At 36.4% G+C, this 27,431-nt stretch overlaps 1 protein-coding gene and 1 long non-coding RNA gene across 6 annotated transcripts; one reads left to right on the top strand and one right to left on the bottom strand.

Moving 5' to 3' along the window:
* Positions 1 to 1,168: 1,168 nt before the first annotated feature.
* LOC137071428 (uncharacterized) lies at positions 1,169 to 19,006 on the bottom strand. Its single transcript, XR_010904431.1, has 3 exons — positions 18,380 to 19,006; positions 12,893 to 12,942; positions 1,169 to 2,327 (listed from the first exon to the last, which is right to left on the bottom strand). It is a non-coding gene; the product is annotated as an uncharacterized lncRNA (long non-coding RNA).
* tbx1 (T-box transcription factor 1) lies at positions 14,283 to 25,652 on the top strand. Of its 5 annotated transcripts, none has more exons than XM_067439422.1 (8): positions 14,283 to 15,079; positions 16,303 to 16,693; positions 19,188 to 19,289; positions 19,508 to 19,679; positions 20,241 to 20,396; positions 21,406 to 21,473; positions 22,542 to 22,627; positions 24,601 to 25,652. In XM_067439422.1, the coding sequence occupies exons 1-8, from the start codon at positions 14,893 to 14,895 to the stop codon at positions 25,014 to 25,016; spliced, it is 1,578 nt and encodes a 525-aa protein (XP_067295523.1). In that variant the 5' UTR covers positions 14,283 to 14,892; the 3' UTR covers positions 25,017 to 25,652. The 5 variants fall into 5 exon arrangements, with proteins under 5 accessions (XP_067295523.1, XP_067295525.1, XP_067295522.1 ...); XM_067439424.1 differs by having other exon boundaries at positions 14,285 to 15,079; positions 16,354 to 16,693; positions 22,527 to 22,627; XM_067439421.1 differs by having other exon boundaries at positions 14,286 to 15,079; positions 22,527 to 22,627.
* Positions 25,653 to 27,431: the final 1,779 nt, after the last annotated feature.

The raw sequence follows: 27,431 nt of genomic DNA, 5'->3' as shown, positions 1-27,431 counted from the left end.
GTAAGTTGACATAAAATAAATTGTTAATCCAACGTATCATTTGAATTATTACTTAATTTATTACATCAAATAGTACTTAGAAACACTCATTTGTCTACATTGTAAAAAAAAAAAGTTCCAGTCTGAAATTTTTAAGTACAATCGACTTGGATGTTTAAGTTATTTCAACTTAAATTATGTTAAACTGACTTTAAAAAAATAGTTGCACCTTGTATAACTTATTTTAACATTTCTTAACTTATTTTGATGAGTTAAAACAGTGTAAAAAAACATATCATATCTTATTGAACATATCATTTTTACAGTGTAAGAAAGAAAGAAAGACCAATCAAAGTACCTATAAAATACACTGCAAAAAGAAAAGAAAAAGACAGCTTGTTTTTTTTCTCAGTATTCTCTGGCTCATTTTCCAGTACAAAAATCTTAACATTCTTAAATATTACATAAGAAGCAATGTTACTTAGATCTATACACTGTTAAAAAAAAAAAATGTTTTTTGTTGGTTTAACTTAAAAAAGTAAGTAACCTGTTTGCCTTAAAGTTTTGAGTTTATTGAAATTAAAAATTTGAGTTGACACAATGAAGGAAATTGGTTTAATAAATAGAAACTCAAAATATTATTGTATCTGAACCACATAAAAAAAATTGATAAATCATGAAAATAGCACAATTTGGCATGTTTCACTGCGTCATCAGAAATAAAACACACAATTACCCAATATGCTTACAAAATATTTTAATAATATTTTAATAAAGGTTGTCAAATCTCAAAAAATGTTCATTGTATTAACTCAAAATTTTAATTTCAATGAACTTAAATTTTTAAGGCAACCAGGCAAACTTTTTTTCTAAATATTTTTTTACAGTGTATATACACACATTGGTATTGGATTTTATATATATATATATATATATATATATATATATATATATATATATATATATATATATATATATATATATATATATATATATATATATATATATATATATATATATATATATATATATATATATATATATATATGCACACACACACATATATACATCATCATATAAATCTGCCACTGGGGTTTTTTCCCAGCAAAAACTCAATTTAAAAAAAATAATAATCAGAAAATAAAACATATAGGCTATCATTTAGCATCTGAAGTAAATGCATCTTGATTTAAGTTTAGATATCTGTATAACAAGACAAAAATATTCTTTATATACAAAATATTTTAAGATTTTGGAGGTTTTAATTGAATTAAAGCCTGTTTAAAATTAAACAATGGATTAATGTTTGTTGATCAAAGAAGAAAAAGAAAATCACTAGTTGTCTGTATATCTCTATCTGCTCTTTCAGAAGCGAGCAGGGCTGTAGAAGCGAGAGGAAAAGGCAGGAAGCAGCAGAGGCCACTGCCTCGCTCAACATTCCATTAACACACATTGAAAATCCACAGGCTCTGCCTCTGCAGACTAATTTGCATCAGTAAACATTCAAGCAGCTCCTTCAAAGCACAGCGGGCAATGAGCCATGATGCTGGAATGTGCGTGTGTTCATTTATTGATTCTTGCTCCAATGTAAATTACCATTGAACTTCATGTTTACAATTCTGCATACATTTCCAGTATATATTTTTGCATAAGGGTGTGTACTTGTCCAATATGCACGATCGAAAGAAAGAACTCTAAGTGTGTGTATGTGTGCATATGCGCCTTCATTGCCACCCAGGTTGCATCGACAGGTGTGCGAAAGGTGAAGTGGTCCATCACGAGAGAGAGTGAGCCATTTCAGGCCTGCGACCCGAAAACATGTGTGTGTCCAAACACGCCTAATATAGATGAGTCACCTGATACAACATTAGAGAAGCAGTACTCCTCTGATGCTCACCGCACCACAAACACAAACTTGAACCAAAGTGCCACGGGCGAACAGCTCAAAGTGTATCAGTTGTGCCTGTGAGTGTGCAGATTTAGCAAATGTTGCATTTAGGATCCCATCAAAACATTCTTCATCCATCTGCAAATTTACATATGCATAAACAAGAAACATCAGGAAGCAATTCAATGATCTATTGCAAAAAATTAAAAAAAAATATCCCGAAATTAAACAAGAATATAACAATTTAGAATTTCGGTGTGCTTAAAAGCATTCTTTTGAGTGGAGAAATTACATAAAATGACAAAAGCAATTATTTTGATCTTTGATAGACACACACTCCTGGCTCTACATTGGCTGACACAAAACAGGGTTTCCGTTCCCCTTCCATCTGTCCATGTCCATCCCATCACACTGCAGATCACTGCTGGACCACAAAGGGGAGCTGCAGCTTTTTGGAAATCTGCAGACCCACGCACACACACACAGAGAGAGAGAGAGAAAGAGAGAGAGAGAGACACACACATATATATTGGGTTTCCGTGTTTTATGAGGACTATTTTATTTTTATACTGTACAAACTGTATATTCTATCCCCCCTACACTAAACCTACCCATCATAGAAAACTTTCAGCATTTTTTCATTTTCAAAAAACATCACAGTTAAGATGTTTTCCTCATGGAGGACCAAAAAACCCAAACCCCCCCAAACACACACACACACACACACACACACACACACACACACACACACACACACACACACACACACGATATGTCCAGAAACCCATGACAATTCAACAAACTAATAACAAAACTTTCATCCTGTCAGCATGAAACAAGATAAAAGAAGCTCTAAATAAGACCTCGAAAATAAAGTGCAAAAGTCTTTAGCGCAACAACACAGTGAGGCGGTCCAGGGGCGTAAACACGCTTCAGTAAATATCATCACACATGAGCTGTGCCAAATATCCCATCATTCCAAGTCCCACACAAACCCAGGGCTGTGAAGATGAATGGAGGGAGAAATTGGACCCAAACACACTCTGTCTTTTTTTTTTTTTCACCCTCGTCTCATTACTGTGTTTTCGCTCCTCTCGTTTTAACCACATGGGAGGTTACTACAACACGCTGCAGCAAGAGTCTTCACTCTGTTGTCTGTTTTTCTTTTCTCCGCTCGCCCAAGATTCGCTCCATATTTCAATCTGGGCGAGGGTGTAAAAAGAGGTCTGTGTTGTGAATTTTGTGTGGCTCAGAGTAGAAAAGGAGACCAAAAAAACAAATAATATGCTCACACAAATCACAATTCTTTTGACTAGTAAAAATAGAAGAAAATCCGGAGAAAATCCCAAAGTTTTTGTGTTGATGTACTGGATACGAGAGGAAGGATCTAAGGGATGCATTTAACAGTGAAGGGATTAGGGCGGTGTGTGATTGTGTTCTCTAAAGTGTTGAGATGCAGGCGATTCACAAACTGTAATGCTGAAATATATAAAAAAATTATTAAGTACAATCAACTTGGATGTTTAAGTCATTTCAACTTAAATTGCATTAAACTGAATTAATAAAATGAGTTGAACCTTAATTTATATAAAAACGTTTTTGATCTTGTTGAGTTTGAGCAATGTAAAAACATGGTGTCATAACTTATTGAACTTATAATTTTATATATTTATATATTTTTTTCTTTCTATCTATCTATCTATCTATCTATCTATCTATCTATCTATCTATCTATCTATCTATCTATCTATCTATCTATCTATCTATCTATCTATCTATCTATCTATCTATCTATCTATCTATCTATCTATCTATCTATCTATCTATCTATCATCATATGCTCAAATTATTTGGGTTATTTTTCTCTGGGGAAAATATTAAAATAGCTTTAACTACTAATGCATTATGCTATTTTACAAAAAAAAAATATTTTACAAATGTTATATATATATATATATATATATATATATATATATATATATATTAAAGAGTATATATCTTAAACTGAAATATAATTCAGTAATTTTCTGTTATAATAACAATAAGAAAAACAACAATACACTAATGTTTAATATGAAAACATTAAATATGATGAATATAGTATAATGAAAAGAATTTGCCTTCAATTCTGCAGCTTTAAATTAAATTCAGATTTAATTTTTACTCTATGCAACAGAGGATCAAAGTTTGTACATTAAAATCGTAAAAAGATCCAAGTGAATAATTTAGTGCTTATTGCATTTCTTAATAAATAAGGTTATTTACTCAATTTATGTGTGGCCTGAACAATAATACAAACTATAAAACAAAATTATATATATATATATACATACATACATATACATATATATATATATATATATATATATATATATATATATATATATATATATATATATATATATATATATATATATATATATATGTACATAAATACATTTTTATTAACAGATTTTCATTCCATCCTTCTGTCGCTTTATAGGAATCAATATGTTTTAACAAAGATCTTTGGAATTCAGACATTTTAAGTGCCACAACAGAATGAAACCTTACATTATAAACAGGAAACGTATCTCTTCTGTACTATTTTCTCATTCTCAAATGTTCGTGCCACCTAAACAGTTCTTAATGGATGCAAATGGAGGAAGTGCGTGACAAACATAATAGATGGCTTGTACATGCTTTGCGAGACACAGCGGTCAATCTCCACCTCTCCCATGACACTCTGGCCACCGTAAACAACCTCAGCCCTGGTTCTCCTGCACTCAGGGACTTCCAGAACTGGAGAGGGTGTGTAAGTCCTAGTGAGCAGAAGTCAGCATGCCATGGCCTTCACAAGGAAATGCACGCATACGCACATTTTCAGACACATCCACCTGCATATGTATACAGTGCTGTCAATGACAACACATGCAGACATGCACTTTCACATTCCATACACATTTAATACACAGCACCGACCACATGCTACCTCATCTCTCAGTGTCAGAACACACTTCATAAAGAGATCAAAACAAACGTGTGCAGGCAGCCAGCGGCAAGATGATGAATCACTTTATTTTTATCGTCTGACCTGCCCTGTCATCTGATTTTCTTTCTCATAAGGCTGCGCCACTTTATGACAGTCAGCACATCCACTGGAAAACACGCAAAGGGATTTGATCACAACTTTGAAAACTTTAACTTGCAGTGGTTATGCTTACGGCTTTGATTGAGAGTTTATTCATTGAGATTAGAATCTCATATTCATGTAACTCAAACAGTAGAGCATGGCGCGAGCAATGCCAAAGGTCATGGGTTCGATTCTTAGAGAATACATGGCAAAATGTTTATCTTATATGCAAGGGGATTTGAATAAATCATCTGCCAGTTTTGCATGAAATTTGGTGTAGGATTTACTAATGCTAGTAAATTAATTCACAAATAATTACAAAGACGTGACAAGTAACACATTGATTTTTGTTCACTGACATTGAATTTTCAAACGCACTCCAATAATCATTTTTTACAGAGTATATCTGTAAATCCAAATAAGTTAGCAAAACTTACATATTTTTATTTTGTAATCATATTAATTGCTCTGAACTTGGAATATCTGAGTAAGTTAATTCATATACATTTAACTTAAAAATATCATGCAATCTCAAATGTTTAGGAGTGTAAACTTGAGCAGCTAATTCATTAAATGCCATCTTGCTAATTGGTCACACAATGCTTTGGTAGCATTGGCTGACATAGCATAGCACTTGCTGAATGAGGATAGCAATTTAACATATATCTGTTCTCATAAGCTCCACCATGATGGTAACACTACAAAAAACATAACTCAAACTCTTCTAAACTAGCATAACAAAACATTAATCACACTTTACGTTAATCTTGCACCCCCCCCCCAAAAAAAAAAACAACAACAAAAAAACAAAACAATTTTTTTTTTTTTTATAACGCTTCATTTTGGCATTTACTTCCTTTTGAGTGTCATGGCAAAGCATGCTGGGAAATAGAAATACCAGACCAGTTTTGGTTAAATTTAAGTTCGTCTAAATTAAAAGAAACAAGTTTAAAAAAAACTCAAAACAATTAAACAATTCAGATTACTTAAAAATGTGTCATTTTTGGGAACTGGGAAAATTGGGAAAAAGTTCTAAACTCATAAAAGTTCATTTATTTGAACTAATTGGTTTAATTTGAGTCGACTCTACTCAAACCAATTCATTATTTTGAGCGTTATGGTTGACATGTAGGAATGTTCTATCGATTTGACGAAGGATCAGAATTCTTCCACATTTAGCATTTCACTCAAACCCCATATTGTTCACCAGCCCATGTGACTTCCTGCTCTTCATCTGGATGGCAGAGATGAGGAGCACAGGAAAGAGCCATGGTGATTTCCTGTAGGTTTTGCCCTCTGTGGACCAAACTTTATTTTAGTTGGTTTTACAACCACGTCATTTGGGTGATGAGTATAACTTCACCTTTCTGAGATTTTAAAGCGTCTCTTATGCTGAATTTGACTCGTGCCAAGGCAAAGATCATCACTTATGGCGAAAACTCGAATTTGGAGCACAAATGAATGAAATGCAGAAGAAAACAGACAGAAAAGTGGGAGTTTGGGAGTAGAATTAAAAAAGAATTAAAAAAACTTTACTGCTGTCGATCAATACTGTAGTCCAAGGACACACATTTATTCTCTGCACGAACAGCTAAAAACAGAATCAACTTCTCAGAAATGGACTGAAGGTAACAGAGAGAGGACGGCAGCAGGAGCGAGAAAGAGAGAAAGAAAGAGATGAGCTTGCAGTCAAACACAAGACATTCGCATATTAAAATAAACACTGGCTTGTGTTGGTGAAGAGGTCTACTGGAGGAAAATGGTGAGATATGGACTTTAATAATTAGATCATACGGACAGAGATTCTCCTTATATTTTATTCAGAGCTTAAAGCAAATTAGAGGTAAAGTTGCACCAGATCCTTCAGAGAGGGACAAAAAGGTCTTAATTAATTTGGAAGATCACTGCGGCCCTGAATCCATATCGTGGGTTTTTTTGTAACAGGAATGCCAGCTATTTAGCAGCTGGCCAATGGGAGAGCTGGAGAGGGGTTAGGTGATGATGGGCTTGCCGCCTCTGCTCAGATAGGAAAAGGATACTTTTCAAAAGCTAAAAGCTTTCCCATTTTAAAACAAAGGAGGGGGGTGATTTTTTTCTGAAAAACCTCATTCGTGGGACATTCCAGGGTCTCTCTGTGTTCTGTGAGAAATCTGCTCGACAAAATGTGTTTTCGTGACCCTTTCAGGACCGCCTGGATTTATATGCAGCATGAACCTGTGGAAGACCACTATGGCCACATTCATCACTACACACACACTGTGGAAAAAATACACACCAAGTTTAAAATAAAAAAGGATCTGAAATCTGTCATTAATTGTCAATTGTCTGCACATTTAACATTAAAAACAGGCACCTATAAAATCATTACCATCCTCTCAAACATACGGAAAAGTACAGTTGAAAGGATTAATCCATAATGTCACACACACACACACACACACACACACACACACACACACACACACACACACACACACACACACACACACACACACACACACATATATTGCCAAAACCAAAATGTGGAGCTCCTAATAATGAAAATGATGATATTAATAATTAGAATATGTGATGCAAATGTAAGGCATCTCTGTCTAATGTCTTACATTTCCTCATCTGGTTTAGTGAGTGCTCAGTGATCTATGAAATTGAGTCCAAGCAAAACTTATTAATCATAATAAATACATGCTTGAAATCTAACAATTAACTGAATTATTAATACAAAAATGAACACAAATGTTAATGGTATAAAAAAAGAAAGACAATAATATATTTATACTATCATCTTCTAATCTAACGGGTACAAATTCAAGGGTCAGCCTGAATATGTGCGTGACAAACAATTCCTCCCGTTTTGGACACATGAGGATAACTGTTTCATTGTATCCATGACCATTGTGTTTTTACGTCTCTAAATTACAAAAATAAAAAACGAACAGTTTAACAGGAAACATGAATTTTTGAGCCAAAAAGGAAGCGTGTTTACTGTAAATGTTCTTTAACCATGCCCAGTTCAAGTCCCCAGTATTGTCACATTTCCCGTTTCTGACAGACAGATTCCATGACAGGGATGCTGAACACAACCCTCAAAAGGCCATAAAGCAGGGGCGTAGTCATCTTTTCAGAAGTGAGGGGGACAGAAATGTCGTTATACCATTTTTTTGGGGGGACCGATATAATTTATCGCATCTCTTGCTTTTAATTTGGTAAGATATCAAATACACTGCTGAACAATAACCACTAATATCTATAATATTATTCTCCTATTTTTTATGCCAATTTCATGATTGGTTTATCTACAGACACTTGTGCATTAAGTCTCCATAGATTTTATGCAATGTAAAAATAAAAATAAATTGAATTCTGATGTAAACCAGCTGTTCTCTGTGAATATATAGTAAAATGCAATTTATTCCTGTGATCAAAGCTGAATTTATCATCATTACTCCAGTCTTCAGTGTCACATGATCCTTCACTAATCATTCTCATATGAGGATCTGATGATCAACACACATTTATGAATATTATCAGTTGTGCTGCTCATGGTGATGCTTAAATTTTGTGGAAACCATCTAAACATTTGTGGTAAAATTAAAAAAGAGAGAAATTAATACTTTTATTGATCAGACATGCATTTAATTGATCAAACGTGATATTTTTAATATTACAAAAGATAATAATTTATTTAATAAATGCAAATAAATGCTGTCCATTGAACTTTCTATTCATCAAAGATCCTGAAAAATAAAATGTATCATGGTTTCCACAACATTTTTAAGCAGCACAACTGTTTTCAACACAGATAATAATCATAAATGTTTCTTGATTATAAAATCCTCATATGAGAGTGATTAGTGAAGGATCATGTGACACTGAAGACTAATGATAAATTCAGCTTTAATCACACAGGAAAAAAGCTGTTTTAATTTGTAATAATATTTCACAATATTACTGTTTTAACTATTTTTGATTAAATAAATGCAGCCTTGGTGAGCAGAAGATACTAAACATTAAAAAAGCTGCATTATTCATATGATAGGCTACTTTATTGTCAATAAATAGGCTACATTGAGATGGCTTGAAAAACACACATAAAGCATATATTGTCGCACTCGTCTGATTGTCGTCGTCACGTTTCAGCTCATAACGATTGTTTTCCTTCAGCTGCAGCTCCAGCGTGACAGGGTATTACTTCTACGAATCCGCTTTTGGAATTTGGACTTTCTGTGAGAGTGCCCTCCTCATATTTAGATGCGAATAAAATGACAGCAGGTCATGCATAGATTAATTTTTGTCTCTGATTTTAAATCTTAATGTATTCACATTGGTTTCTATGTAAATACACTTGCCCGTGACCTCAAAAAGCGCTCTATCAACCGAGATTAGAGAAGGCTGTCTTTAGCGTCCCTGTTAATTTGGCCGTTGCCGCGCAGGGTAATGCTGGAGCGGGTCGACTACAATCGGTGAGACCCAGTGAAACTGCGGGGGACGAAAATACATTTTATTAAAAGTGAGGGGGACACGTCCCCCCCGTCCCTCGCGTAATCTACGCCCATGCCATAAAGTGTTTAAAAGCATACCGATAACCCCAACGCAAGACACCGAGACATATTAATCGATATTTAAATAGCTAAATTAACTAATCGTATTATTAATAACTGACTGTTATAAGCGCATCACAATCAATTAGAAAATATTGTACATAAGAACAATAAAGCTTCTCTTCAATAAACGAAAAAACCCTCATAACAATATTTTTTCAAAATGTTTTCCTAACTTTGCTTAGCATTTTCTAATGCTATTTTTTATTTCTATTACTAAAAATATATATTTTATTGCATTTTCTATTGCTAAAAACGTAGGCTACCGCAAAAACAAATATAAAACACCAACACAACTGCCACCACCCCCAAAATAAAGGTTCAATATTGAAATCAAATACTAAAAATAAATTAAAAACTGTTCACTGGAAGGTTCTTTTGGGAACCAAAATGGCATCGCTGCGAAAATCCCATTTTGGAACCTTTTTCTTTTAAACTAACAATTATTAATATTAGGATAGGCTACCATTATTATAATTATTATAAGGCTTATCACCGGGAATTCTGCGAAAAGCAATCATATGATACAAATCATGATCACAAAAATGAAAATATCTCTATCTCATTGCATAATGCACCAGACCAAATTTATATTTACAAAAAGATTACATTTTTTTAATTAGGCAGAATCTGTTTTGAGTGGTATTTGCACACGATTGCCACGTGAAACCGGTCTGGAAATCAAGGGACATCTACTCAGCAACCCAACTGTCAGCGGTCAACTGCTCACTTCCTGCGGGTCTTATTCAGGGATTTGGGCTAATATTTATATAGGATAGGATTTTATATACCTTCCCCATACATTAATGCTCGAAAATCAGCGCCGCGCGCTCCTCTGACACGCCATGATTTATTATCTGCTAATTGATATCGGGTTCTAATTAACTTCTGACCGTTTTCTCTCTCCGGGGTTTTGTACAAATTGGAGAGATCGCTAAAAAAAACGCCTGGAGGCACTGGGAGATACATGCAGTGTGGAAGGATCCCATTCATGAACATTGGATGCTGATAGACGCAAATATCACAAACAGATCCCACTGTAAAACATGGAAACCGGGAATTATATCTAGGGGGCTATTTATGTTTATGTGTTTGCGATGCCTTTCCCTGCAGGTTAATCATCTTCGCACCTTTGAAAGCATACAGAACATGTCTTATGAAAGTTTCTAATGAGGCATTGAGTCTCGTGTTACCAGCCAAAGCGCGCAGGACCACACAGTCCAGAGTTATGCCCCATCATAAATATTCATACAGCTAGAAATATCAGTTTCCTCCAGAAAATATAGTTTGATTTACTATGATTAGGAAACTCACTACTATTAGGCTACAATTGCTACAAAATCAAAAATAACCAACACGAGAAATAACGTCAACGTTTACCACATAGCCTACATATTGCAATAGGCTATATCAAATAAATACATATTTTTCCGGCCAGCCGATTCAAAAACCCCAGTGAATCTACAAAATAACTGAACTGAAATAAAACATAAACCTTTAGTTCATATAGAAATACATTTATACAGAAATCATTTTGTTATGAAAAAGTTTTTTTTATTTTTTTAGTCAAGATAATGCTTGACAATATATATTTTCTGAGTAAATACATCGATAATACCATGTGACAATTATTCACTAAAATATGAATGCACATTCTTTTAAGCATTCGTGTTTATTTAATAGATATTATGATGGTGTTCTTTAAATGCTGGATGAACAATATAGGCCATGGGAAAATCAGTCGGGGGAAAATCAGGCTTATAATTTATTTTTCTAATGTTCCAAAAGGTGCAACCAGCATTTAAACAACATCCTCAAAATGAACACGCAACTTTTGAATCAATTAATGCTAATAATGTCTGTATATTTGCATAGATGGGCACGTGTTTGATGTAGTTTCTTAAATGATAAAAGCGTAGAATACCAGCAAAAGAGCGATGAATAAATGCTGAAAAATTATCTCAAAATAAATAATACGTATTCATTAAAACGTTTATCATTTGAGCATCCGAATTAAATGAATTTAAGCATCAATTTCAACACTAATTTCATAAAATCTACTGTAATTTTCAGGTGGAAAATCCGATCTCTAGATGGTGCTCTGATAATAAAACTGAGAATCAAGATGAGCACAAATATTTTTTGCTCAATTCGCATATGGAGAACAATAACGGACATCACAATTTATTTTTTATTTTTTAGATAGGCTACAAAATAAATACATAGGTTACATAAACAATTGACAATCCTGTGTAAATGTCATAGCCTATATAAGCTCGACAAGTCTGCAGACTGGACATGAATTCGCAACAACAACAAAAAGTTTGCTCAAACTGATTCAGAAGCGCTCAAACCAAACACACAAAACAATGACACTAAACATCACTTCACGCCTTACATGATCAAACTTCATGAAATGGGCATTTCTTATTTGAATAGATGGGCATGTCAAGCGTCATATAGCCTAATGTTTGAAATGAGAATTCATATAAAACGTTACCTACATTTAGGTGAAAATTTAAAGACGTGGCTTGTTATCTGGTATTATCATGTTTCTTGAGGAAATATGGCTTCTACTTTAGATGTTATACGGTAGGCTATATCCAGAAAGAAATCACACACACACACGCACGCACACACACATACACACACCTGGTGGGTTCTGAAAGGCGCCGCTCAAAAGACAAAACAGGAAGTGTGTCTCCCTGGAAAACATCATCCAAACCACAAATTAATGATGTATACTTACTTATGATATTGAATCACTGTTATTAAAATGTAAGGGTGCAATTTTTTTTAAAGAAAAACTAATTCATTAAAACATTGATAAAAGAGGAGCTTGCATATAGAAAATAATAAAAGCGTCCAATCTTAAAAATATACACAGTAAATATAGTCTATTTCTAAATGGGGCTATTATTTTCCTAAATTATTGGTGACAAAAGAGACAAAGGGTACATTTTTGTCCCACGGTCTTTATCCTCTGTTGACCGATTTGCTTACACTTGTACTTGCAGATGCTGTGTGGGAAAAAAAGGAAAATATATATTTTTTATTTGATTAATAAAAAAAGGGTAAAAACAATCTATGCGATTATTATCTGAATATGACCGGCCTATAATTACGCATTTATCATTGCGCAAAATCTGAGATCTATTTTCGGTTGCGCAACATCAAGGTCTGTCCAGTTTTTATCAAGCTCTGAATTGTGTCTGTTATCACCCGAGTATTTACAAAGAACGCTTCCGACTTGACAGTGATGAAGTGATCTGGAATCAAAAGAAGCATCTGATAAAAGAGGGAAATACTTACGCACGCGCGCCTCTTGATCTTGCAGAAAATCACACTCCCTGCAACCATTCCTACAAAGAAAGAAAGAAAGAAAGAAAGAAAAAGAGACAAAAAGAAAGGCCAATTGAGGGATGTCACCAATGCAACAAATTAGTTTTCTGTTTTAACACTGTAGCTACTGCAAAAGCGTTAGCCTACTAAATAATGATGAACTTACTAATTAAAGACCTTTATTTGTTTTATATAATAGCCCATAAATTATAGTTCTATTTAGAATACCATTGGGATACACGTCCAGCTGTTAATAATAAAAGGCTTACCAAATAACACTACGATTGTAAATAATTATTTGAATGAACTTCCCACACCTCAATTCTTTCCTTATAGAAAATAACATTTGTTTATTTACGAACGATAGCATGCTATGCGTCAGATAAACATCCAAAAACAAATAGTGTTAAGCTGAAGTGAAAACAGTGGTGTCGTTAACTAGGTTATCTCATTAGTGCCCTGCTGCTTTTGCCTGTTATTCAATCGCCCGAGTGTAAATTAGATTCAATCCGGTTGCTATCGCTGCAGGTCAACAAAACATAACTTTTGTTTCTATTCATTAATTATGAACCTTGATAAGCCGATAACCAGATAGATATTGTATACCAGAGAGAAGGGTCAAGTGCCTAAGCCACGCGATACACTGCTTGCTTACGTTTCACGTGCACTTTATGCCTGCGTGGACGCGCGTGGAGACAGACTTACTGGCAAAAAAAGCATAATGGAGCTATTAATGCACAGATAATGGTAAATCAATTATTTCATTAAAAAAAGGCAAAATGACCTGACACAAACTGAGCATTTTGATTAAACGGAAAATCAAATAAAAGTATCATCAGTGTATAAAGGCATTGAAGAAAATCTCACCATCATGGCGAAGAACCATTTTTGGTTCCCTGAAGAACCGTTTTGTAAAAGGTTCTTTAAAGAACCATTTCCCCCCAAGTCATTTAAAGTCTAAAGAACCTTTGTGCAATGAAAATATGTTTTGGATATTAAACGTTATTCATGGAACCATACACCTTTATTTTTAATAGTATAAATGATTATAAAACGCGTGAAAATGGCATAGCCTATGGATTCTTAAAGCTTCTAATAGAATAAAAAAGGTGTACAGACTGACCATGCAGTGTGAATTTCTTAAACTTTCTGAAAATAAAATACAAAAATGACATTTTAAAACCCAGAAGCTATACTGTGACATCCAGAATATTTATAGGACCACAGCAGCTCAAGAACAATATGTAAGCCTCAGACATCGCAAAGAACCACAGAAGAACCGTCGCTGAAGGCACTGATAGGTCGACCGCTTTAAACTGGAGTGATTTAGCAAGCAGTTGAGAGTGTCTGCATGCAGTTCACTGGCGTACACCTCAGAGAGCTTGTGCTTGTAATGCTTTCCACTACCAGTGGGAAAAGTCACAACATATAATTTGCTGTAAAAGTACAGCAGGACATCCGCGTGACGTTTTCCTTTTCTTTCCTTTTTTTTTCTCTCTTGCCAGTGAATTCAAATTTGGTAAAGTGATTGACAAGGTCCTATTCAAATAAAACATCCCGCGGAGAGCGTGCAGACTTTTTTTTTTCCAACCGTGCACGGGAGGCGTGGAGCTCGCGCTTCTGACATTCTCTCCCGCAGTAGCTCTTCTCCAGCGAGCCCTAATGACATCACCCAGACACCGCGGCTGAAGAAAACGGTTTCTCTTAAGTGTGTGTGTGTGGAAGAGCGATGTTTTAATACAGCCGGACGTGTTCGAGCAGATCTTTTAATTGGAGCATATAAAACGGAGCAAATTCCGTGGGAATAGGTTGTTTTGAAAACAGTGGAGAGCACCAACATCGCCAAAAGGCCCTTTCTCAAAGAATGAAACTTCGTGTACTTCGACTTATTGTTTGTACTGTCTGTGTTCTCGACATGGAGTAGCTCGGAAGGGGGTGGAAGCGGTGTTCCTTGGCTCGGTTTCTCGCTTATGGACGACAGTAGTCCCCTTTCTCCAAAGGCAAACGCTTTCAGTATTGCCTGTCTGATTTCAGCGAGGGATCAAGCAGGAAACACAACATTTGACAAACACGCCACTAGCCCGGACAAGCAAGTGCTGCAAAAGTTCTCCAGACCCATTAAAATGCATTACAGCACTGTCACGCGGGAGATGGAAGGTACGGGCACGATCTTGACAATAACCTTGTGATTTGTAGGGCTCGCGCAGTTTGTTTAACACTTTCGCGTCGCCTAGGGCGCGCGAGACACTTTCAGTTATCGCCAAAGACACGTGTGTTTCAATATTCTAATGCAAAATTCAACACGGCATGTTCTGACCTTACGCCCAACGCACTGAGTAAATAACCCGTATCGTTTTCCGCGCTCTAATTTGTACAGTAGACAGAAATGCAAATATTTTGTCCTAAGCTGCACATTAGCTGCAACTTGTAAAACAGGCTAGCCATTGCATGATCCTCCGAAAACATTAACCGACCAAGTAAGCATTACAAGCGCGCGCAATGCAGACCGAAGCTGGCAAAGTGCCCCAGACATCTAAAAAATGAAGATTCCACCTCCGACCCAAGGATGAGCCTGTCAGACGAGCAGTGGCACGGACAAAACCGACAGCAAGATTGTGAACAAAAGGAAATAGCACTCAAGAAACAGACGGGAGACTTGTTCCTTCGTAACATTAGTTGTTTGTCCTTGTTGCGCTTGTGTTTGTTTGCTTTGCGAAAAAAGGTTACTCTCCGTCGTGCCAGCTAACCAGTCTATTGTTAGAGGAGGGTGGTGTGGGCGATACACTTATCCAAAAGTAAATGGGTGCCGGAAAGCCCATTATAAGGGGCGCACTTCTCTGTCAATCAGTCTCGTCCCAAGGCGAGGAAAGGCACATTACCTGCAGTTCCTTATCTAAATAGAAATAAGAACCGGTTTTATCGCAAAGGGGAGGCCCTATGTGAGAGATAAGAGAGAAGTCTGGATTTCAGTTTAGCAGAGGGGCAGGACAGAGGCCGTTTGGAACAGTTCACAGCGCGCAAGCCTTTGAAAACAACGGACCGCGCGTATACGCACAAGTTTAGATCATCGGTAATCAATACGAAACTACTTAGGAAGGCGTTTTACAGGTTCAGCGCAACAGAGGCATTTCTAACACGGGCCTTTTAAGCACCTCACTTGTGCAATATGCGTTAACCTAAGGAGACCATCGCTTGTTCTTAAATTTCTTGGATATACTCATAAAAGCAGGGAACTTTCCGATACGCGACACACTTGAGGACATCGCCAAATTACTGTATATTTGATAAGCATAGGCGAACTCCTGTATTCACTTGCATATTGTTGCTTTTGAACTCGAGTCCTGCGCAAATTGTAAATCCAATTTTTGGAATGATTTCAGCAATATCAAGCCCGTGGCTGACGCAGCTGTCCCATTTTTGCGATGTTGCAGCCTTCACGACCAGCAGCCTGAGCAGTCTCAATACGCCCGGGAGTTACCACCTCTCTCCGTCGCCCGGGGATCCCTACAGCCATCATGAAACCCAGTTTGAGCCGTGCCCGGCTGCCCAGCACGGCTACAACTATTCCGGGTCCAATCCAGCACAGGCCCCGGCACAGGGAGACACCGGAACGTCCAGCTGCTCCTCGTCGTCTTCAAGCTCAACGCCGAACAAAACGCTGGTCAAAAAGAACCCTAAAGTAGCCAATATTAATGTACAGTTGGAAATGAAGGCACTCTGGGATGAATTTAATCAACTTGGAACTGAAATGATTGTCACAAAAGCTGGGAGGTGAGTTTGCAGGTTTCTCTATACTGAAGTTTGAGACATCAAGGTGTTGTTTTAAGATAAATTATCGACATTTACGCGCCGGAAATTACAAAAGACTCGTAGTGTTTTTATATAAAAGGCCATTTAACCAAACCTTTGAAATGTAAATGAGACTTTATAATCAATGTACTTGAACTACAGATGTGTTAAGCATATCGTTTGTTAATTAATTCATAAGCTATTTTTAGGAGCTCAAGAAATCTTACTTCTTGCACAAGAAAGACACATTTATCATATTGTCAGAAGGTTAAATAGGTCCGATTCTGAATAAATACTCTTAACAGTGCATTAGCTAGCACAATCATCACGACCATTTAAAATGAAGTGTAAACAGCCCATTGTGTATATTTACACAGTGATAAGACAGATAGCAAAAGATACAGTACATGTTTAGCTCACCTGTGTGCTAAAGGGCTTCTGACTGGCTTTTACGATTAATATGCATATCTATAGTGTCATTTCTACAGCCCGGTCTGTTTATTCAGGTGAATGTCGAGTTTTAGCTTGCGTTTATTTCGTGCAAAAAATAGACGAGGATATATATATATATAAAGATAAATGCGCGCGAGCGTACACCAAAAATTCACACATTTGGATTGTATTTGGATATAATCAGGCCCCAGCCAGGAAGTGTTATACTCCAAGGTACGTTTCTATCAGCAAATTAGCCTATCTTTTAAATAAAAGTCACATGTGGGAGAAGGCAAAAGGGAGCTGAACGATACTTAGCATAATTCTAGAAGCATTGCATCTGCGTAAATGAGGTCAGTAGACCACTACATGGACTGTTCGTCTCGTTTAGTGTTCATTTCTTGCAGCTGCTTTGGCCTTCTTAAACTCGAAGCAGTTCAGAGGCGAATAAAACACAGAGGGCACGTAAACAAATTTGGCTTTTCTTCTGATAGGCAGCAGAACATCCCGATAACCCTAATCTCAATGTTAATATTACAGACCCCAGACATATGTTGCACATAAAAGTGCTTTTTTCCAATGCTTATGTTATTCTATATTTTAGTCCAATTTGCCTCGTGACTCAAACATTTGCACTCGGTCACTATCCTTTCCAATGAACATATAGGCCTGTATCTATGAATGACTGCACGTCAGAAAAAATATAGGCCAAGATTTTTCTATTTAAAGGCGTGTGTTTTAAATCGAAATAACAGTTTTGTTTCCATTCATTTAGCTTGTCACTATTTTAGCCATATACCTAATATTTTTATCTTTTACGTTGTTGTTTTTCCCTCATAACTAGGCCGGATTGAATTAAAAGAATAAAAAAGTGAAATGAGCTTCCCACTTCAGCTAACGTATCACAGTAACTTTAACATTAATTTAATTTCAATAAATCAAGACAGCTTCATTTTTCAGTTTCAGTGGGTTGATTTTTGACGTGTGTATTGAATGTCAGCAAAATAAACAGGAAAATATACGAGTTATTTACCTGCATGTTTTTAGAAAGAAAAAAAAGAAAAGAAATATGGACCTATGTTTGATTAAATAATAAATTATGGTATCCCAATATCGCAAATGCAATTGTGGCCATGCTAAGTAGCTACACACTTTAAAAAAACAAACAATCTATTTAACAATAATTCAAATTAACTAATTAATTAAAAGTAAATAATAAGACTACAAGTAGCCTACCGGTGCAAACTGCAGAAACGGTGTGCTTGTCATTGTGGCCTAAAGACGCGTATTAAGATGGATCTTACATTATCTGCAATATGTCATCCCTTCATAATGAGCATATGAAGTCACGGCCATCTCGATGCTAAACGGCGAAGATGCGGCTAAAAGAGAGAAGAAAAACACAAATAGTGAGACATTTTACTTAGTTTTCCGCGTATGTGTGTGTGCGCGCAAGGTCATCTGTCATTCCAAAGGTGCTCACAGCACTGAATCTAAAGGAAGGCACTTTAAAAGCTACTTTAGCTTCACCTATCCACAACTAGCGCCCTGAAAAGACACTCACATTCACTGAACAATGATTCCAGTATCACTTTCACTGGTATGCAGCATGTGGTGTGCCTGTGCTTTAGAATGTTGCATACTGAAGGGCTCAAGCTTTCAGAATAATGTATTTGTCGACCCACTTTTGAGCACAGCATGCGTACTTATGTGTTTGTTCTGCATATTTGACGAATGCATCCTTGTGTGTGCGTGTGAGTGAGAAAGAGAGAGAGAGAGAAAGACTGATGTTTCATAGCAGATCCGAAGTGCACTGGAGATAATTCTGGCGCGTAACAGGCCTAATATTCTATATCAGATTTGGAGTCAGTATAAGAATGCGTGTAATTGGCACATTCCAAATTGTCAGCGACATTTTGCAAAAATATCACAATTAAAAGATTCCAATTATAGAGGAAGATTTTATATTATTTAATGAATAGTAAAAAGTAGTAGATTGCTTACTCATAAATATCTAACCAACGGGTTGCGTTCTCCTCTCCAGACGAATGTTTCCTACATTTCAAGTCAAAATATTTGGAATGGACCCAATGGCAGATTACATGCTCCTGATGGATTTCCTACCAGTGGATGATAAACGATACAGGTATGCCATGGCACACACTTTTTACCCCCATCATGCATACATAAACCACTGCATCAAAACGAAAACATATTTCGATGTTACATCAAAGTTTCGTTACTATTTGAATGCGCATAATGTCATAGTAAACAGTGAATCATATGTATATATTATAAAGTGTTACTCATAACTCTCTGTCGTTGCAAACGGAGCACTCATTGTCTTTCTTCTCTGTACTGAAGGTATGCCTTCCACAGCTCATCGTGGCTGGTGGCGGGGAAGGCTGATCCAGCGACTCCAGGAAGAGTGCACTATCACCCCGACTCACCTGCCAAAGGAGCGCAGTGGATGAAACAGATCGTTTCCTTCGATAAACTAAAACTAACCAACAATCTGCTGGACGACAACGGACATGTAGGTGTAAAAATAAAAAATAATCCTAAAAATAAATGTTTATAATTGTAATTTGCCTTTAGTTATGAGATAGTCGGGGTTTGTCATATTTCGTTTTTATTTGAGAACAGCACAGACCAGTGGAAGATTGAGAGGAGTAAATTACGCATGTGACAAATGTGCACATTTAAAGGCAGTATTTAATAACACTAAAGAATTAGTAGGAAATAATTCATATAGCCCAGGGCTATTTATGACTCCGCCGTATGGTTACTCTGGATATTATGCATACCGTATCATTAACGGCGTAAACCTCATGAACATTGGAGAGGCGTAATGATATGTCCACATGATGGCTACATTAATTGCCACTTTTGATCGCTTCTTAGTTTTTCCACATTTGAAATTTAATTCAATAGTCTATTAATAATACTATTTTTAATAAATGTATTAGGCTACTGTGAAGTAGCCTACCCTACACTTTCCAAATATGTTTATGTCTAATCGAATTGCGCGCCAATGACTGCCTCGTTTCAATGTGTTTTTAAATATCATGTTAAATTATATTTATTGCTCTTTTAGATCATACTGAACTCAATGCACAGATACCAGCCCAGATTCCATGTGGTCTACGTGGATCCCAGGAAAGACAGTGAGAAATACGCCGAGGAAAATTACAAGACGTTTGTGTTCGAGGAGACCAGATTTACCGCCGTCACAGCGTATCAAAACCACAGAGTAAGTGATCATCTCTGACACTAATTGCTGCTTTTCAGAAAGACCTTCCTGTTGTCACATATACCCACTGGTTATGATATCACAGTAGGATAATCGCTGAATTAAACCTACCAGTAATCCATTACGAACAGGCGCTAATGTAGGCTACTCATTTGCTGCATGCATATTTTTTGGTTTGTGAATCATCGCGGGTTCCTAAAGCACGATCTTAGACCTAGATAGAATTTTTTTTTTTTTTTTTTTTTTTTTTTTGTAAATTTGCTTGATGGCTTATTTAAAATGAAAATCAAAAACTTTGTTAACGTCTTATGATTTCAATTTACCTTTGTGCTGATTATAATAAATCAATTCGTAATCATTTTACTGTTCTAATTAGCCTCCGTTGAAAACGTAAATAAAAGTAAAATAGGCTACATTTTTAAAACGATACACTTGACTATATGAGCTCCCTATAAAGACCGTAGTGTCAGCGATGCTCTCGCGCAGCTGTCCAGTGTTTTTCTTCTCTTTTTTTCCATCTTTCTTTCCTGCTCTGTCTTCTATCAGTTTGACCTCTTGATCTCCAACTCTCACCGCGGGCTTTACATTTGTTTTTCAACTCATTCCGGAAAATCACGCACACATCTTCATCCAGCGCTTTTCCACGGCATGCATGAGGCATTGTCTCGCGCGTTCATATTTAACATAAATACTTTCCAGTCGGTGTCCAAATAAATGTTGAAATGTGTTATTGTTAATATAAATACGACCGTCGAGTGTCGACGCCCTTCAGGAATGGCGCACACACATTAAAACGGTTGTATACGCGATTAATTGGAGCGTAACATGGCAGAAAAATGAGTTTACACTTTAAAAAACGCCTTATAATAACACAAGCTCTGGAGGGGACTTTGAGAAATGATTATCTGTATAAACAATCTCATTGTCTGAATAGAAAAAATAAAAAAAATATTGGAGGTCAATACCCGAATTTGTTCATTTTTTCACGTTTTCACTCTGTTCCTCTTAGATAACACAACTGAAAATCGCCAGCAATCCGTTTGCCAAGGGATTCAGGGACTGTGATCCAGAGGACTGGTGAGCTTTTATTTATTTTTGGCTGCTGCTCAACTATGATAAATGCATTGGAAATATTACAAGGACATTTGTTTTTTTTATATTTAACAAATTAAAATGCAGATTAATGCAAATAGACCTAACATCCAAATTAAATATTGTGTAACATTACACAAAATGTTTTGCTATATTTAACTGTTAAAATATAGTAAGGCCTGCTGAATATTTTCACTCTTATGAATAAAGGTTCCAAAAGAGGGGTTTTACAGAAACATTTCTTGCTTCCCGAAGAACTTTCCAGTGAACAGTTCTTAAAATAACCGATTTTTCTTAGTGTGAAGAACATTTTAATAATCTAAAGAATCTTTTCTACTATAAAGTACATTTGTGCAACGGAAAGATTATTCTTTATGAAACCATTGAAAGAATCTTTATTTTTAAGAGTGTATGCCTTCACTGTAAAAAAAATATGTAAAAAATAAGCTATCTGGTTGCCTTAAAATTTTGAGTTCATTGAAATAAAAATTTTGAATTAATACAATGAACATTTTTGAGAATTGACAACCTTTATTCAATATTCAAATATTTTGTAAGCATATTGGGTTTTATTTGTGATGACGCAGTAAAACATGCCACATTGTGCTGTTTTCATGATTTATCAAATGTTTTATATGGTTCAGATACAATAATATTTCGAGTTTCTATTTATTCCTTCATCATATCAACTCAAATTTTTAAGGCAACCAGGTTACTTACTTTTCAAAGTTAAACCAACAATATTTTTTTACAGTGTTGTTAAACATAATAAAAAATGCATACAGTAACATATACTTCTAAACATGTTTAGCTATATGAAAAAATGATGTCTTAATATATACATATACTTTTTTTTATTATACTTAGAGTAAACCAATTTTGACGGCTATATTTATTTGCCAAAAGGTTTGTTTTGTCTGCTCTGAATGACAATTATATGTTTTGCTGGAATACCATTAGACACACCACTCGTTCATACAGACTACAAAACAATGCATTCCAGAACATGTCACTGATTCTATCTTGCCTGCATTTCAGGCCCCGGAATCACAGGCCGGGCTCTCTGCAGATCATGAGTGCGTTCGCTCGAACCAGGAACCCCATGTCCTCTCCCCCGCAGCAGAACGGCACAGAGAAAGGTCTGTATATAAAACACAGTCATTTAGCACGAGAAAAATGTTTTAAAACAATATTCCAGAGTTTACAAATGAACATTTCTACACCATGACAAGACGAATGGTCACATTTGCTGTATGGATAATATTGTGTGCCTATTACACATTTAAATCCATTACTGATCAAACAGTCCGTACAGGAATGTACACTCACATGCATAAACATTAAACCGCGTTCAGCTGTGATTACCGTGGAAAAGCCAATCCGCTAGAAATGAGCAACAGGCCCAAATAAAGGCAGTTAGGATTTTCAGTCCAGTAATGTCTCCAGCGTGTTTGGTCTCTCAGCATCTACGTTCCACTGCGCAAAACAGTTACATTTGTCTAGTTGAGCGCTGCAAATTTCAATACACAAAGGTTTGAACAGCTGCATGCCCGGAGGACATGCTCAGACCGAGATTTTCTCGGTGCTATACACTCGGTGTAAAATGATTTCCTGTGAGAATTTACCTCTTTGGCTGAAGGACACTTATGACTTATCCTGCCAATCAAGCAGCACATCTCGTTTCACAAACAAACTAAATCACACCGCTTTTTCATTCCAGTTCAGGTCCCTGAACTCATTGTCCGGGCGTTCTACATTTGTAAAGAGCCATTCAAAACTGTGCCTCTATACACAAACACACTATGGAAAATAAATGGTTGTTATTGGCAATCCAATCCATGGAGAACCTTTAAAGGGATAGTGCACCCAAAAACGAATATTTAAAAAATGTCTTATTTACCCTCATGTTGTTATGAACACAAGAGAAGATATTTTAAAGAATGTTGGTTGACTTTGACTTCCATATAGGAAAACAAAACAAACCATGAAAGTCAATGGGTGCCGTCAACTGCATGGTTACCGACATTCTTTTATATCTTCTTTTGTGTTCAACAGAAGAAAAAAAGTTTGGAACAACTTGAGGATGAGTAAATAATGACAAAATTAAATTTTTGGGTGAACTCTCTCTTTAACATCCAAGAAACTTTTCCACTGCACAAAAGCTTCCGTGTAGTGATAAAAGGTTATTCAGATGATTAAAAATATATATATAAAAAACAATATAGTTAGTAATTAGTTTACAAATAAACATTTCTACAATGAACTGTAAAAAATTACAGATTTAAATCCACAATCCATCAACAAACAAACTAAATTACATTGCGGTCTTGACTTCCTACATTTGTAATACATTTTTTTTTTTCTAACTTAAAGGGATAGTTTACCCAAATATAAAAATTCGATCATCTTTTACTCACCCTCAAGCTGTTCCAAACCTGTATGAATTTCTTTCTACTGCTGAACACAAAGGAAGATATTTGAAAGAATGTTTGCAACCAAGCAGATCTCTGCAGACACTGATTACCATAGCGGGGGAAAATATGGTCGACAATGGCTGGTAAAATCTGCTCGGTTCCAAACATGCTTCCTTTGTGTTCAACAGTAGAAAGAAATTCATACAGGTTTGCAACAGCTTCAGTATGACTAAATGATGACACAATATTCTTATTTGGGTGAACTATCCCTTTAACCGTTAAAACAAACATGTACACTCTTAAAAAAAGGTTCCAAAAGAGGGTTATTAGTGTCATAAGAACCATTTTTGGGTTCCCCACAAAAACGTTCAGTAAACATTTCTTAAAAGAAGCATTTTGTGTGAAGAATATTTTAATAACGTAAAGAAGCTATTTCCACTATAAAGAAACTTTTGTGCCATTGAAAGATGTTAAAAGTTCTTTATTAAACCATCAATGTCAAGTATGTATTGAGTGTTGAGTGTAATAGTGGAAAACAAGTTTCTTCAAATGATTAAATGAGTCTTTCATAGGAAGGTTTACCAAAAATGTTTTATTTTTCTTCTATTGCATGCCTCCTTTTAAGAGTGCATCCTAAAAATTTGACTCACACAAACCTGCCTGTATCTTACACCATTTCATGTTTTGTGATCTTACAGCTTACACCTTTTCTTTTTTTGTCCCGAACACAGAGGACAGCAGGCGAGAATATGACCGTGACCCCAGCGGAACTCCTCTCCATTCCGACCCCGCTCACCAGCTGATGTCCCGAGTCCTCAGCCCTGCCCTTCCAGTCCTTGGCGGCCTACACGCCGTGCCCCTTACAGCCGGCCCGCGCAGCCCACCCCACGAACTACGCCTCGACGGACACCCCCAACCACCCGACACCCTTCACCATCATCCGTACAAGTATCCAACCAGTTATGAACACTACCTGGGAGCCAAAACCAGGCCGTCCCCGTATCCCTCACCGAGCATTAGAAGCCACGGTTACCACCCTCACATGAACCCAGCCACAGCCAACATGTACTCTGCGACAAGCGCGCCCACTAATTACGACTATGGACCCAGATAATGACTCAGTCGGCACCCGATCGAGAGCCACACGGGACAAAACACATTGAAAAAAACCTCTGCACACATACCTTTGTGACCCAGACTCACAAAACATGTTGAGTTTTGGGTTGGGCACGTCTTTTGCAGTGGCTTCTAACAGATGGAAAGAGAAGCTGCCATATTTATTGAAGGGAGAAATGTCACAATGTCCTTGTGGAGCATAAGGACGAGCCCAACATTAGCTCTGGACGGCCTGTGAACTCAGAATCCGAACAATGGCAGGGCTTTGCAGTGTTTGGAGTATCGAGGAGGACAGAGACTTATAATGCATTATCACGGACTGGAACTGAACTTTTGTGTTGGATGCACTTTTTGTTTTTGCTTTTAAAAAGCCATAAATTATATATTACCCTTGAGCCATCGAGCTTCTAGATAGATGGAATATTTGCATGTTGCGCTGTTTTGAAGGTGCTGAAATGCCCTGAAATGACTTTTTTTTTCCTGGTTGAAAATGAATTGTTTTTTGAAAACGCTAGACCACCTTTAGCAGGTCCGTGAAGCTTGTAACGTGGCACTGACGTACAGCAATTCAAATAAATAAGTGAACAGAATGACTGTGCTGAACTTGTAAAATAAACATTAAATATTTTACCTTTAAAACGTGTTCCATTAGCATTTGCAAATCTGATTCTTACATTACTTGAAAATGCAATACAGCGCTTTTGTTCTCATGAGAAGTCCAAAAATGTCTAAGTTGGAAAGGAAATATGAATGCATTTTCAAATAGAGAATTGGGATGTTGTCAGTTTGGGCCTATATTTTAACCTCCAAATAAAAATAGGGATCTCCTGTGACAGATTTTTTTTTTTTTTAAATGATTTAATTAAAAGTAAAAATATTTATCAGTTTAAAAAAAAAAAATCAGATGACTGACTTGATGGCAAAAAAATGGTTGAATACAGCTAAACTGTTATATTTATTAGTTAAAACGTTTCTTTTTTTTAAACCATAAAGCATTGGATGAAGTCAATGTGCTCAGTCAAACAATAAACTCGCTCAAATAATTGGCTGCTTAGTGAATAAAACGAGAGAAAACGCTAATATTAATAGGCTACTAACTGTGCATCTACATAAAGAAAATAAATGAACCAAATAAGTAGGATACAGATGATATTGCTCCATATTATGTAATCCCATTATGAATAAAAGCGAAACGTTATTGAAATAGATTAGCCTAACACAGAAAACTGCGCGTGGCAGACTGTGTATCTACAGTTTCTCTATATGCAGTGATTTAGGTAATCCCATAGAGGAAAGAAACGCTTGCACACCATTTGACCTCTGACAGCTAACGACTTTCTAAAGTATCAAAGGTTAAACAATGTTTCCAGCCATTTGAGCGACGACTAATTGGTCGTATAATTTTTTGTTTGTGGTAACAACTCGATGCGCCGAGACCAGCGAGACTTCATGGGGACGGGAAAACTCAGAGAAAAACATTCAAAACGAACGAGAATTTCGTTGTTTTTATGCATGGAAAATATATTTTTTCCAAATATTGTCATTATAAATATATTTCTATTTCTGGTCGAATTATATAATTTTCATTAGGCATTAAAATGGAATGTTCTTCTGATTTTTTTTTTAAACAAAGCAATAAATAGCCTTCATTAGAACTATAGCCTATACATATAAAATATAATAATATCGTATGTATAATACGCCATAAAATGCGTAGGCCTATCATATGCACGCAAAAAACAGCGTAGGCTATCATATGCTCGCCAAAATGAGTGTTGGCGTATACAGACATTGCACACTCGTACTAGGCTATGCATTTTTCGTGAGATCCGGCTGATATCAACCCATATATATAGGGCCTATAGCCTAATATATATTTATTTGACATCAAACACATGACGAAGATAGTAGCGCCCTTTATTTCTTCCCATAGGCTATTATACTGACGCTAATTAAATCTTTTTAACAATTCGTTCATTGTGAGGCGCACATGTTATTTCCCTAGTAGCCTACATTTGGGGCCGGAAGAGCACGTTTGGAGGATTGGGCCTCCCTTCGCGTGAGCATGTTCCCGGCTACAGGTAATGAGTTTGGCCCATCAGGAAGACCGGGACACCCGGACCCATGTCTTTTCCGTCAGGGGTCTACCCATCTGTGTTTTCTCTGGTTGCGCTTCGCCTTGATGAGAGGGGCCGACAGGGGCCGACTGGGGCCCGCGGTCGCGCAGCCTGTGTACCTGCATCCATGAATGACGACTGACGGCTGTTTCCAACAATCACCGCTTCTAAAAATGCTCATTATTTATGGGCCAAACGTACCGAAAATTGTATCCGTCTTTGAAGTTCAAACATGATGCGTGAGAAGTTCAGCATGGATACCCTGTTTGATCCTAGAGGAAATACCTGCGCTTCGA

The sequence above is a fragment of the Pseudorasbora parva genome, chromosome 3 (assembly GCF_024679245.1).
Source record: "Pseudorasbora parva isolate DD20220531a chromosome 3, ASM2467924v1, whole genome shotgun sequence".
Classification (NCBI taxonomy): Eukaryota; Metazoa; Chordata; class Actinopteri; order Cypriniformes; family Gobionidae; genus Pseudorasbora; species Pseudorasbora parva.
Note: the sequence above shows the minus strand (reverse complement) of the source record. Positions and strands in the feature narration are given on the sequence as shown.